This window comes from Perna viridis, chromosome 12 (genome assembly GCF_037379345.1).
Source record: "Perna viridis isolate PV_CMFRI_1.1 ecotype Kerala chromosome 12, ASM3737934v1, whole genome shotgun sequence".
NCBI lineage: Eukaryota > Metazoa > Mollusca > Bivalvia > Mytilida > Mytilidae > Perna > Perna viridis.
This window is the reverse complement of record NC_142456.1, coordinates 587,579-601,574: the sequence shown is the minus strand read 5'-3', so window position 1 is coordinate 601,574 and position 13,996 is coordinate 587,579. Positions and strand designations below refer to the sequence as shown.

At 32.7% G+C, this 13,996-nt stretch overlaps 1 protein-coding gene across 1 annotated transcript in view; it reads right to left on the bottom strand.

Moving 5' to 3' along the window:
• Positions 1-7,149, bottom strand: part of LOC148600679 (uncharacterized) — a 103,395-nt gene extending 96,246 nt beyond the window's left edge. The window contains exon 1 of the mRNA XM_088555716.1: positions 6,432-7,149. Coding sequence (XP_088411842.1) covers positions 6,432-6,488 — 57 coding nt within the window. The 5' untranslated portion in view covers positions 6,489-7,149. The remainder of the gene's footprint in view (positions 1-6,431) is intronic.
• Between the last annotated feature and the right edge of the window lie 6,847 nt (positions 7,150-13,996).

The window sequence follows — 13,996 nt, the reverse complement described above, 5'->3', positions numbered from 1 at the left end:
GCACAGTTTTATGAATACGGTAGTGCGAACACCATGCCCTACACAAGTAATACACGGCTCCACAAACACGTAAAACCCCGCCTCTACACCATTTATATCCCCGTTCCTACACCAGTAATACCCCGCTCACCAACATCAGTAATATCCCCGCTCCCCAAACACCAGTAATATCCCTGCTCTGCAACACCAGTCATACCCCAGCTCCATACACCAGTAATACCCCTGCTCCTCCACACCAGTAATGCTCCACTCGGCGTATGAAGTGTTCATATCACAACTCGTACATTATGCCAGAGCTTGCCGAAACTACGCAGACCTTTTGTATGATTTTAGTTACTTTATGTTCTTTGTTGTGTATGTCTGTTTTCCATGTCTGGTCTTTGTCCGTGGATTGCATTCTTTTGATTACCGCTATAACCTTGGTTCCCTTGATTACTCTCTCCAACACCAGTAATACCCCATCTCCCTCCACCCCAGTAATACTACGCTTCACTACACCAGTAATATTCCCGCTCTCCAATACCAGTAATACCCTAGCTCCCTACACCAGTAATATCCCCGCTCTATTATTCCAGTCATACCCAACACCTCACACTAGTAATACTCCGCTCCCCTACACCAGTCATACCCCAGCGCCTCTCACCAAAAATACTACGCTCCCCTACACTAGTTAAATTACCACTCCCCTACACCAGTCATACCCGAGCTCCCCACACCAGTAATACCCCCGCTTTCCAAAACCAGTCATACTACTGCTCCCCAACACCAGTAATACTCTGCTCCCCTACACCAGTAACATTCCTGTTTCTCACACCAGTAATACTACGCTCCCCTACACTAGTTAAATCCCCGTTCCCCAACACCAGTCATACCTCTGCTCCCCCACACCAGTAATACCCTGCCCCCCCTCCCCCCCACACCAGTAATACTACGCTCCCCTACACTAGTTAAATCCCCGATCACCTACACCAGTCATACCTCTGCACCAGTAATACCCCTGTTCCCCACAGCAATAATATCTTCTCTCCACCACACCAATAGGACGCCCCGTTCCCAACAACATTAATATCCTCTTTCCCCTACACCAGTAACACTCCTATTCCCCACATCAGTAATACTACGGTCCCCTACACCAGTAATATCCCTGCTCTCCAATACCAGTCATACCACTGCTCCCCCCACACCAGTAATACCCCTATCCCCCAAAACAATTCATACTTCGCTTCCCACAACATTAATATCCCCGCTGTATAACACCAGTCATACAACTGCGCCAATGCACCAGTAATATCCTCACTTCCCAACACCAGTAACACTCAAGTTTCCCACACCAGTAGTATCCCCGCTCCCAACAACAGTAATAGTCCCACGACCCACACCAGTGGCACTCCTATGACCCACACCAGTAATAATACCCAGTATGAATTTAAATCCCATCCACATTTTGTTTTGTTGAGAAAGCTTTTTGTAAAACTTTCTAAGAATATGTTAATTTGAGTACTTTTCTTTCTAAGAATCAGGCAAAATGTAAATAAGGTGTGGTACATGCAGAAAAAAAACGCAGAGATCTTTTAGCAGTATCCATGCAAATATTTATACCTTATAACCTCCAGAGATAACCATCAAAATGTTTGCAAAGTTTGCCTTTTTGGTTAAAATGCACTATAAAAATGGCGGGAACATTTCCCCGCTCTTTTTCTCTCTATAGCCAGTAAAAATATCTACGTCGTTCAATGTCCTTACATGTATTGAAGATATTTTAATGCAAAAACGACAACTTTTAGAAAATCCTGATTAATACAGGGTACTTAATAACATTAATATGGACCATTTAGTCACAAAAGAGAATGTGCTTTGGTCTTCATAAAGATGTATGATACTATGTGATCATAGGCATATTAGCCATTTGCTAAATATTGAATATTTTATTTCACTATCTGTTTTATCGTTTCTTGATTTAATTTTGTAATGTGCAGTGTATGGTATTTGAATGGATAACGTACATGGTCAATGTTAAATATAGTAAATATTCATGACGTCACAATGACCGCCCTTTTTGGGGAGAACAATCCGTTATGAAGAGAAGGCCAGTGACCATTGGATTGAATGATATATATATTTTTTCAATTTAATGTAATTTGAAAGATATTTCATTTTCGCACTCCAGAATATCCCAGTTCTTTATCTTGCTGTTAATTTTTTTTCACAGCACAGGGGCTTGGGTAAAATTTAGCACATTTTGACATTGTATGCAAACAAGCCATGGAAATGGCCAAACAAATGCCGCATGACCTCATTTTTTAAAGAGTGATACATAAATCTGTTTGATTTCTGAAGGTTTATTCACAAGGGGCATCACTTGAAATATAGGTTTGCATTGGAATCAATGGGAGTTTTTTTTTCATGAATTTATTCCTTTAATCGAATGGCACATTTTTGCATATACTACCACTAAGTATGTACTAGTGGTAACGACATGCCACATACATGATACTTTGGTTTTTCTATCTTTAAATATTTTAAAGGCTTAAATGTTTATAATAAACTCTTTGAAATGATAACCTTTATCATTTAAAATTGACTTTAAAAAAAAAACCTTTGCATACCGTATTTTATTTTAGTAATAACTGAAATACTGTTAAGAAAATTAAGCATGTCAAATTTAATATGACTTTCACGTCATTGTCATAAAGTTATAGTGACATTTTCTAGTCTTAATTGGAAAATTTGCAAGAACTAAGTTAATGCGATGAAACATAGAGTATTGTATTTTAGGAGCATGGTGATTCGGTAATGGAGACTTTCGTATTTTAGTGCTGAAATAAATTACTATTTGGAAACAAATGGGTCTTTGTGGTAATTTAGTTTTAATACATTCAATTACAATAGTTTCTAGAGTTATCCAATAAAAAAGACGACGATTAAAATTTTTTCCATCTTTACTTCTATAATGGAATGCGGATGGCCATATTCAAACATACAAAACGATGTACTTCTTTCTTTTCACCAATAGCCAGTTCAAACACAATGGCCAGTTCCTTTTATTGAAATAATAGTTTCTCTTATACTAACAAGTTATGTCGTGAATTCCACTTTATAAACTATGCTATGAAGCAACTATTTAGTTAATTTAAATTTTTAATTTATGTGTTCATTTGATGGTGTTGCATTTTTGTTACATAATTATTGTTACAAAATCTAACTGAAACTATGCAATAATACACATATATCTTTGCTTTTTATCAAGTTCTTGTAACTTCGACAATTTTTAATAAAAAGAAATTGAATAGTTCATTTTATTGCAGTATAATTCGAGGATGCAGATGTTACTTTGTCTTTTATTCGAAATGCCGTGACGTAATCAAATAATATAGTACATAAAAGTTTCATCCATAAACAAATGACATTTTATTGCTGTCGTGCATATTGATTTCTGTGAGTAAATTGGCGTTTTTACCATTAGATATGAATATTTTAAAAGATGGTATAAAATTGGGATCGATCACAAGTTATCATAAAGCCCCATGTGGACGCACATGTGAAAGCATTATATCATATTATACATACATTTAAATTCAGGATAAAATAGAAAACAGTCCAAAATATGACAATACTTAAAAAAATATGATGGATCAAGTCAGAGTTAAAAGGCAAACAAATTGTTAGCAATCAGCTAACATGTGTATACTTGTGGCAACTACAAAGAAAAAAGAACTACACCTTTCAGAAGAAATGTACACAATAAAAATTTACAAAAGATAACAGCCCTTCCACAACAATAAGATTGTATTCGGCACCAAGTGATAATCAGATCTATAAATGCTGTTGGGAGTACTCTCATAACTTCAAATCTTCAAATTAGTAAACGGTTCTTGAAAACACCAGGTGTTTAAGTATTATAAGGATACAGATAAAAATTCGGTAATTTATGAAGTACTGTCAATATAAGAGAAGCTGTGGTTTTAAGACAAAATGTATAGAATAGAAAATGTATTTCATAAACAACGATATAATGTTATGGATATTAGTTAAGTTTACTGCATGTTCTCATTTATGAAATTTATCAATAATATATATTGTAACGGAGCATTAGAATTAAAAATAATCTGAAGTGTATTCCACACAAGTATCTCACTGTGACGTTATGTTGTTTTCTGACGATTAGTTAATTGTCCTTTCTTATGTCCGAAGACGTTATAGAAAGGCCTTTCTAAATTGTGTTCGTAAATGTTTTTACTATGTCAAAAGAGGGAACATAGTGATAGACCAGCGCGCTATTTGTAGACAACAACTGTGAGCACTGATCGAAGATTTCTGCGATTTGATCAAACTATTTTTGTTTACTAGCAGTTACTCATTTCCTGAGAAATAGGGAAGTTGCAGAGAGAATGAACATAGACAGGAGAACGACTTGATACTTGTCAGAATCCCTCGAGAATCCCTTTTGTGACAAAACTGTATAGTAATATATGGATGCATTAACATTATCTTCCAAATTTTGATCCTGTAACTTTTTTTTATTGTTTTTCATGATTAGTTCAATCTAAAGAAAAAACTCAATGATAGACCTTTGCAATCATTTACACTACATAGATATGGAGTGAAAAGATGTCTGGGATTGTTTGATACAGCAATTATTGTCTTCCAAACGATGAAGTAAGGAAGTTGCAGGGAGTATGACTGTAAACAGAAGAATAACTGCGACTTGGTAGGCTATGTCCATCGCTTTTACGATTGATGAAATATCTGTCAGCACGCCTTCCCCTGGACAAACAAAGCTATTTAAGATACAACTATAAATACTAAATGACAGTATTCTTTTTCATTATCAGACCATTGGTATTATTTGCTACAGTACTTTGGTGATAGATTGGTCTTTTCTTGTTAATCAATTTCTAATATCTTTACTATACAGATGTATTAGGAAGAATTCGAATGCAAGTTACGTGTACTGGTTCAGCGGAAAGTTCTAAAAATTGTATGGTGTTTACAAAGTTTGTGATATGTAAATAGACAAAGGATTCAAATATCATATGAAATAATACCAATTTAAATATACACAAGTTCAACATGTGAAATCGATAACGTTATTAAATTAAGTGTCTTTAACATACTATTGCATAAACTAAATTGATACTCAGAATACTAGAGGTTTGAACAAAATGTTTGAATCACATCTTTGGAACTACAGAATACTACTGATCAGTGCTACTTATGCAAAGGCTATTTTTTGATATTCGAAGAGATCTTTTTCTGGTTAAGATTTATAGATGTGTGCGATATATCGACAGTGCTATTCTATAAACTTAAGATATACATCAAGGAAACTACATGTTATCATTGTTTTACAATGGGCTGGCCATTTATTTTCCATAGTTTTACCCTAGCGATAGCGAGGGGTTAAATTACGACATAAATGACCAGCCCGTGGTAAAACAATGATACAATGGAGTTATCGTGATTTATTTCGATTCTAATAGGACTAGTTTTTTCAGATTTTTTAAGACCCAGCCTATGTGTTGCACGACGTGTTGGTCATGTGCTTATCTCTTTTTTTAACATGGATGTGGTCTGAAGAGATTTAAAGCACGTCATATTAGAATTAATAGTAAACACCGATATGCATTTTAAGACAATGCGTAATGTGTAAATTAAAGAATACTTAAGTGTTTCCAAGACAAATACTTTTTATCGACAACAATAAAACAAAAAAAAGCCTTAAAAACATTGTCTAATCTAATGTACAAATGGGTTTTAAATACAAACATATCCATGAAGGTTAATCAAGGAAGTGTTATAAGATGTAAACGTCATTCATAAACCTTTGTTATTAATATCCCAAAAAAAGACAATCTTATAATGGAAAGTATGAATAAGGGCAAACCAGCAGTGAAACAATCAACTAAGGAAATCATATGAGTAAATTTACACACCTTATGAGCAGCAAGTGAGTTCTTGCCCAATTTAAAAGAATCTCCCAGAAATTATAATGTTAAGTTATTCAAGCTCTTCAAAAATTTGCTTATCGCTTTCGGTGTTTAATATAGCCAGTTTTTTATCATTTGATTTGTTCATTATTGCTTATGTCAACTGGCATTTATTTCAGGCCTAACAGTTTTACAATTTCTTCCAAATATAGGTCTCTATTGTTTTGTACTAGGAAAGCAATGTAAACGTGATATCTCATGAATTGAAGGAACATTTCATTAGACTATATGATTTGTACCAATTTAATTTGTAGCCTGTTATTTCGAATTTGCTCGTAACGGAAATAAATATCATGTTAAAGTATTTAGAAATATTCCTTGAAATCCACGATTATCATTCCCACAGACCCTTAATTTGCAATGACAAAAACAGTGAGACACTCCAATTAAGAAAACCGTTTAAAGAATGGCTAAAGAGACATATTAAGGCAAGAGAAGACAAACCTTATTCTGTCCACGGCAGTGTGGTTGGTTAGGAAAAAACCTGCAACCAATACCCATCGCCAGTTTGCTAAATGTCCTGTCACTATTTTGATATGTTATTACTTTGTCTTGAATATCACACTATTCATATATTAAAACTTCCATATATCAGTTTCTGCATTGTGTTTCAAAGATACATTAATGATATTATTTGATAGCACCCTTCATACACAACTATATCATTTCCACTATTTTAAATTCCCGGTTCTTTCTCCAGAAATCAGCTTGAGTGAAATCAATTAGCAGGTATTTCTGCTTTTAAATGTATATTGTATCCACTGCACACATTTATTCTTTGTGAAAACACTTCTTTATTCAATATAAAGTATTCCCGTATCTTTCAGAAAACAGTACACAAGATGATAGACTTCTCTGTCATCTAAGACTATAACTATATTGTTATTTATTATCCGTTACAGCTGTTTATACAGACGATGTAATTACTCAATACAAAATATCAATTATTCGTTTAAAACCTTTAAACAAAGGAGAAAACTATTAGATTATTTTCTCGCTTAAGATATATAACCTTTTTCAAATAATGATCCGTTTCAAATACAGAGTATCAGCACATGTGACGTTCGTCAAGATATATAAACACAAACACGTGTTGACGCATTGACATAAATTGAAACTTAAAAGTGTTTAAATCCAATTTCCAACCAATTATGGTGATTTAGAAATGTTCCGAAGGCTCTGTATACCCTGCGTGTTCTCTCGAGATCAGCCTATGATCCAGCGATTAACAAATAATTCAGCTAACGACCAACTAAGCCCTATTGATCATCAAGATTAACCTGCAACTAGAGGCTGTATAATAATAGATCGTGAATGGATCGCTCAATTATTTATTTCCTGGCTGGAATAGGCGAAGCAGGTCTCCTAGGACTTCCAGGTAACACGGAATTACAGGAAAACAGTATATATATCATTTTCGTTGTTTGAATAGCTTCCTGTGTCACAGAATACTATTTGTTTATAAACGAACAGTAAACAAGTATGTTTAACTATACATAGCATAAACGTATTAAGGTTCTTGTTTCCATTAACAGGTTTCAAACAGGAATAAAGATAATAAAACAATAACACAATTCAACGGTTGATCTCCAACTTTTTCGATTCCAATTTTCTTATCTAATTGATGTACCAAGCACCTGCCTGTTTACCTCGTATTACCTTCAGTTTAAACGGAATTTCTGTAAATTAATTGCTTTTTGTATTTTACAACCCGCTGGAAGATCTTTGAAATCAATCATTCTGCTTGACGAATTGTTATTTCTCTTTTGAATATTTACTTCATTTTCACAGCTTCTACTACATCTTTTACATAAAGTTACATCGCCTGTGGTTGTCTTATCCCTTCTGTTTAAAATCGTTGTGTTTTTATTTAAGTCTAGAATGCACCAATTAAAACAGTAAGTTTAAATAAAAGACAAACATTTGATATTTTAATTCTGTTTTGAAAGTAATATAAGTTACCTTTCACCATTTTTATATCCATTAATTAAGTGGTGTTACCCAATATAAATTTCTAATTAGCTAATATGTAAACTTGTTATTATAAAATGTCAATTAATGTGTTCAATATTTATTTTGCTAACTATTATTATTTTAGGCTATACAATCTCTTGCTTTTTTTTATACAAACATGATTTAAAGAAACTAGAATAAAAACACTCTCAGGACACACCATCTGTTTCTTAAAGTATTTTCTTAAAACATTGTATAAAATTGTATTGTTTAGTAGTTGAAGAAATAAGCGTTTTGCACACATTCACCACTGGTAAATATTTTTGTCAGACTCTGAACAGTATTAACTGTATGTTTGGCTGATATAATACAATTAATCCATGCAATTAACCAAGTAACAGTCCGTCCATTAGGAAATGTCCACATAAACATCTAGATAGTGTTTTTGTAATAGGAAGATACGTCCCTGTTGTGGATAATTATTCTATATAAACCCAATTATTTATCTTCTAAAACATTCTGGTGACCATATAATAATAATGGGGTTCCAAGACGGGTTTTTATCAAGCTTTCTGTTCCTTCGTTTACTGTCAATGTGCAACAAAACTATAGCTTAATTACGCATTTTATGAAACTAAGTCAAATATCATGTTAGAGAAGATTACAAACCAGATGGAAAACATAATATATATATACTTCAAGAACCTCTTTTTGATAACCCCATAGGATATTGCAGTGTGAGTGACCATAAAAATATAGCGAGTAATTCGAAATTAATCCGTTACGATGTTATATTAGTTTACCAAGGAGAATAACATATTCTAGACCCATGGTGTAAAGACGGACGAGTCCAGAGAAATAATCAATAATTAACATCATATCGTTAATCCCATGATGTCATATTTCATTACAATATGAGACACCTTACTATGGATGTGATCACTTATACATGTATCATTTGTAGTTTTTGTTAAGGAGAGGTTCTTACGCTTTTTTTTTTAATAGATTTGGGCTTACCTTATATAATTTGATGAATTTGTTATTTAAGTCCTGAAATTTATGTTCTATTTCAAATGAGATTTAAGAGTTTTATTTTGGCAACAATTTGTGTGTAAATGCATTGCTTCGCATCAACCTTGCAAAATAACTAGTGTGCAAGAAGTGGCTACAAATTATGGGGTAAAAGAGAATCAGCCATTCAATGGACAAAGAATCTTAAAACCTAAGCTACACATGCAAAACATTTTCACTTCACGTGAAATTCATGTTAACTGCACTTCATATGAAATTAATGTGAACTTCATATGAAACTAACATGATTATCACATGAAATTCACTAAACACGAATTTCCTTTGAACAATCCATGTGAACTTCACGTGAAGGCTCGATTTACCCGAATTTCACGAGAACTCTGTCGCAAAGTTTATTTGCTCAATTCAGGTGAAAATCACATGGAATTCATATGAAAATTATGTGAAAAATTTGGCCGTGTAAGTGATAGAGTTCACGATTTTTACGGTCTGCACAATATATTTCAAAATGTAAAGAAAGAAATTTAAAGGATTAAATAGAAAATTCATGATTTTGTAACCACACATTTATAATTAAGAAATCAATTGCAAAACTAAAAGATTTTTTAAACAAAACAAACAAAAACAAAACTAAACTAAACAAAAAACAAAAAAACAAAAACAAAAAAAAAACAAAACTAAACAGAAGGAGAGTTAATGTTGAGATCAGTTTGACATTTAATGTAAGGGGAAAAATGTCAATGCTTTATGAGATGTATTCTGATAAAGTGTCATCAAACGTGTGTCAGTTTTTAGTGGAGTCCGAGTTGCCCATTTGCTTATATTACTGAGAGGACGCTTACTCTACCGGTGCACCTGGTCCATGCTTCCAGTTTTTAGCGGAGTCCGAGTTGCTCATTTGCATTTGTTACTTTGTATGTATGATTTTAGTTACTTTATGTTCTTTGTTGTGTATGTCTGTTTTCCATGTCTGGTCTTTGTCCCTGGATTACATTCTATTGATTACCGCAAGACTCTTGGTTCCATTGATTACTTTTTCAGAATGGCGGACATGTACACACATAAATAAGATATATAATATTTAGACATAGAGACAAATACCAATGATACAATGTTTTTTTTATGTGTTCCGGAAGAAAGAAGTTAGACTTTAATTTCTAAATAAGCCCGTTGTAGCCTAGTTATTTCGTGGCGACCATTTCTTTCGACAGGAAACGGAGTTTCAACTTCGGCGAACAAAAGAAACGAAGAACATCGTTTCAGTAAAATTTGATTTCCTTATCAAGTCAATTTGGTGAATTAAATTATATTGACGAGATAAAAAGACATAACATGGCCCCTTAGCACTTGGGAAATTCACACGTAAATGGAGAATTTGAATGATTTCTTTTAAATACATTTTCTGATAATTCTTTCGCCATAGTTATCTTGGATTTTAACATTAACCACCGGATAAATTGATTAGATTTCCGAGGAAACCATCTAAACGTTCGAAATGCTTTTAGAGCTCGTGCAGGTATAATATATGCTAGTGGTGAAAACGAGCAATTTGTCAGTTAAATATGTGTTCCTATCTGGATTACAAATTTGATAAAAATGTATTTGTTTTCTCCAATTCTATTCCAATTTGTGATTGATGAGAAAGCGTAATCTAAGAAAATCGGATTCTAAAAATAAATTATTTTCTTTTCGTTTTTCAAGAATGCCATTTTAAAATCTCAATTAGAAGATTGATTGTAAAATCGATGTAATACCTTAATAGAAGAAAACTTGTCGTGAGCCTAGAAAGTAGCTTATGTCTGTTGAAAGAACGTCTCCCCTGATGTTCAAATCTTTTACACAGCGGTGTTCTTTAGGACAAATAAAAAGGCATTAAGACAATACAGTGGTATAGAATATCAATAAGAAATTTATCTTTAATGAGTTTCTTTAACTTTTGTGTAATGAAACGTATTTTTCTAAAGGCAAAAGGAAATCGAGTGTGTTCTATGGAATTTTCATCATAAGAAATCCCCAGGCAATAATTTATTGTCTAAAAAGAAAAAGGAAGATTCTTTATAGTCTTTCATTTCAATATTGGATTTAATTTCTCGGTCTTTCATGGAAACATCGCAGACTTATCTATCAACTTGATCTTCTATAAACTGCTCAGGTGTTTGTGAGAAATTGATTGCTTGCTCCAGTCTAGCGTATATTATTGTCGTAAATAAGAAATTAATAAGAGCATAACTATATTTTAAAAAAAAATAACTGTTAAAAAGTCTTATTACTCTACTACCCCTTTTTGTTTCAATTATATGAAAATATTAAGCCACGTGTTTATGATGCGAAGGATCATATGACAATATATGGACCGGTCGGTCGCACAAAAATATCTTGACAAAAGCGTAGCTCAGCTTCATATATTTTATTTTATTTTTATTTATTTGAAGCTGAACCGGTTAGTATACTTCAATTTAAAATGAAGTATTATGACATATTCGTTATAATATACTTTTCTTATGTAGTTAACTCTTATGTGAGAGAAGGGAAAAATCAAATACCACTATTCAAACTCTGCTGTCACGTTCTAAACAGCTAGGCGGTGTATATATTTACCATTATACAGACAGGAAGATACATATAAGAAAGTGTGCAAAACGGTCTTGAAATATAATATTTATCCATTTAGTTTTTACAAAAATAAAGAAAATCAATTTATCGAACACCAGATGTTTCCAAATTGATGATAAATTACAACAATACCGAAATGAAATGTCCTTTATGATAAAAAATCGAAACTAATCTACGAGGTGAAGTTTGAACTGCAATTTAATCGTTTGGTTTCTCTTCTTTACCATTAGGTACGGTTTTCTTTCTGTTAAAGACACAATGCCGACAAGCTGCTATCTTTATGTTGGTATTTTTGTTTGCGTCAATTTCAACATTTGTGTGTTAAATAGTGGCAAAAATACCGAAGGCTGAAATAGAAAAATGATTCAGAGACATAGAAAGGAAAATATAAGACCAAAATGGTGAAAACAGAAATGAAAAATTATTTACATACACAATATAGATAATATAGATAATAGAATAAAATACAATTACATATATAAACTGACAGAAAAGACTGAAACAGCACACAAAAATATAATACATTCAGCTACCACCAATCAACAAAAACAGAACAAGAACAAAAAGAAAAACCAAAACAATACGAAGACAAAAACAGAAATAACCAAATAGAACAAACAAAAACAAAAAACAAAAAGGAAGAGTCATCAAGGACCAGCAAGTCAGAACAAATCGCTTGTTGTAAATCCGGTAAAACGCGAAATCTTATTGAAGATACGTCACTTATTTGTGAGATTAAAAACTTGATATCGTTCATCATCAAATTGTGATTGCGATAGTCTACTGTAGTTATGATATAATTAAAGGCTGAACATACTCAAAATTATCATTTGAATTAACTATCATGTGAGTTAAAGCACCATATGATTTAAATCATGGGATGATTATATATATTTTTAATTAACTGGTATTAAATTACTGGCAGTAATTGTTGAACCACACAGACAGTGCATAGAAGAAAATATCCAAGAACATAAAAACACAGACCCCCCCCTCCCCAGTCCCACATAAAACGGCATATAAAAACAAAACACGATCAACCGAAAAAAAACATACATAACGGTACACACAGAAAACCAACAGCATAGACCGTGCATAAATGGTGTACTCTAACTCGCGTGTTCTGGAAGGGTGAATAGTTTCTGTTTTGAAAGAAATCTGCTATGCAGCTCGGTAAAGGTTAAGCAAATGCAATTTGGTTACAGATTTCAAACGAAACTCATGCGAGTTAAGCTTTTACGTGAAATTGAGTGATTTTAATGAGTTCTATGTGAAAAACCTATTAACTGCATGTGGAGCTCGAAGTACATGAATTTCACGTGACAATATTTGCCTGTGTAACAGTCACTGATAAAAAGGTCAGTTTTTTTTAACTGTCTCCGTAGTATTTTAACTATATGTGACTCATTTAGAAATTGTTACAATGATTCGTATATAAAATTATTTCAATTCTCTGTATACTCATCGTTTTAGAAACTGCGAAAAAGTGGCCTTTCAAAAGGAATAGAAACGAAACCTTTCTAATTAATATTTATATTAATACATGCTAAACATTGACAATACCTGTAACAGATGTTCACTGAAGAAGTTGATATGCCATTTAATGTATTGAAATGACTGTTAAGTGAGTTATTAGCCGTAACTATGAGGCATAGAACTTTATGATAGATTTCATTGATCATCTATTTTTTATGTTTACTTATTTTTTGTGACATCCCTCAGTTATAACGGTATCTATTTTCCGTGTAACAATGATTTCAATGTCATCTTAACAACTAATAATACAATGTCACGTCTTCTTTTAAAACCTTGTACTTTTATTTTAAGATAGCTTCATAATAATGTTTCAGTAATTTCAGCAATGTGGTATAGCATCCCAATGTTAAGTTGAGACAGCCCGGCGAGTAGATTTAAAAACAGTTTGGATTTTGTGATTTGACTTAAATACTATGACAATCTATACATTTTTACTACAGAAAAGTCATATTAACAATTGCATATTGTTTCAATTAAAACGAAACATTTTTATATCATTATCTGTCAAACGACTTGCCGGACAGCCAAATTGGCGGTAAAATAACAAAAAATCAATTTACATAAGTTGGATGACGCCTGACAACAAGAATGACTTCTTTCGAGAACATGAAACATATATTTTACCTAAACTAATTCTATTGTATTGATACTTACAATCGAAAACATCTGCTGGATAAAAGATACAGTTATCTCCTAATTTACTGTAGTTAGAAGTTTGAATACGTATGTGCTTGCGTAAGAGATCTCCATACTAATATAATGTTGACCGGTGATATATTTAACCATTTACCATACATCTATAAGGAGAAAAAGCGATATGGAGTAATACGTCTTAATTGTTCAATATAATATTATAAGACAAAAAAGGAAAATAA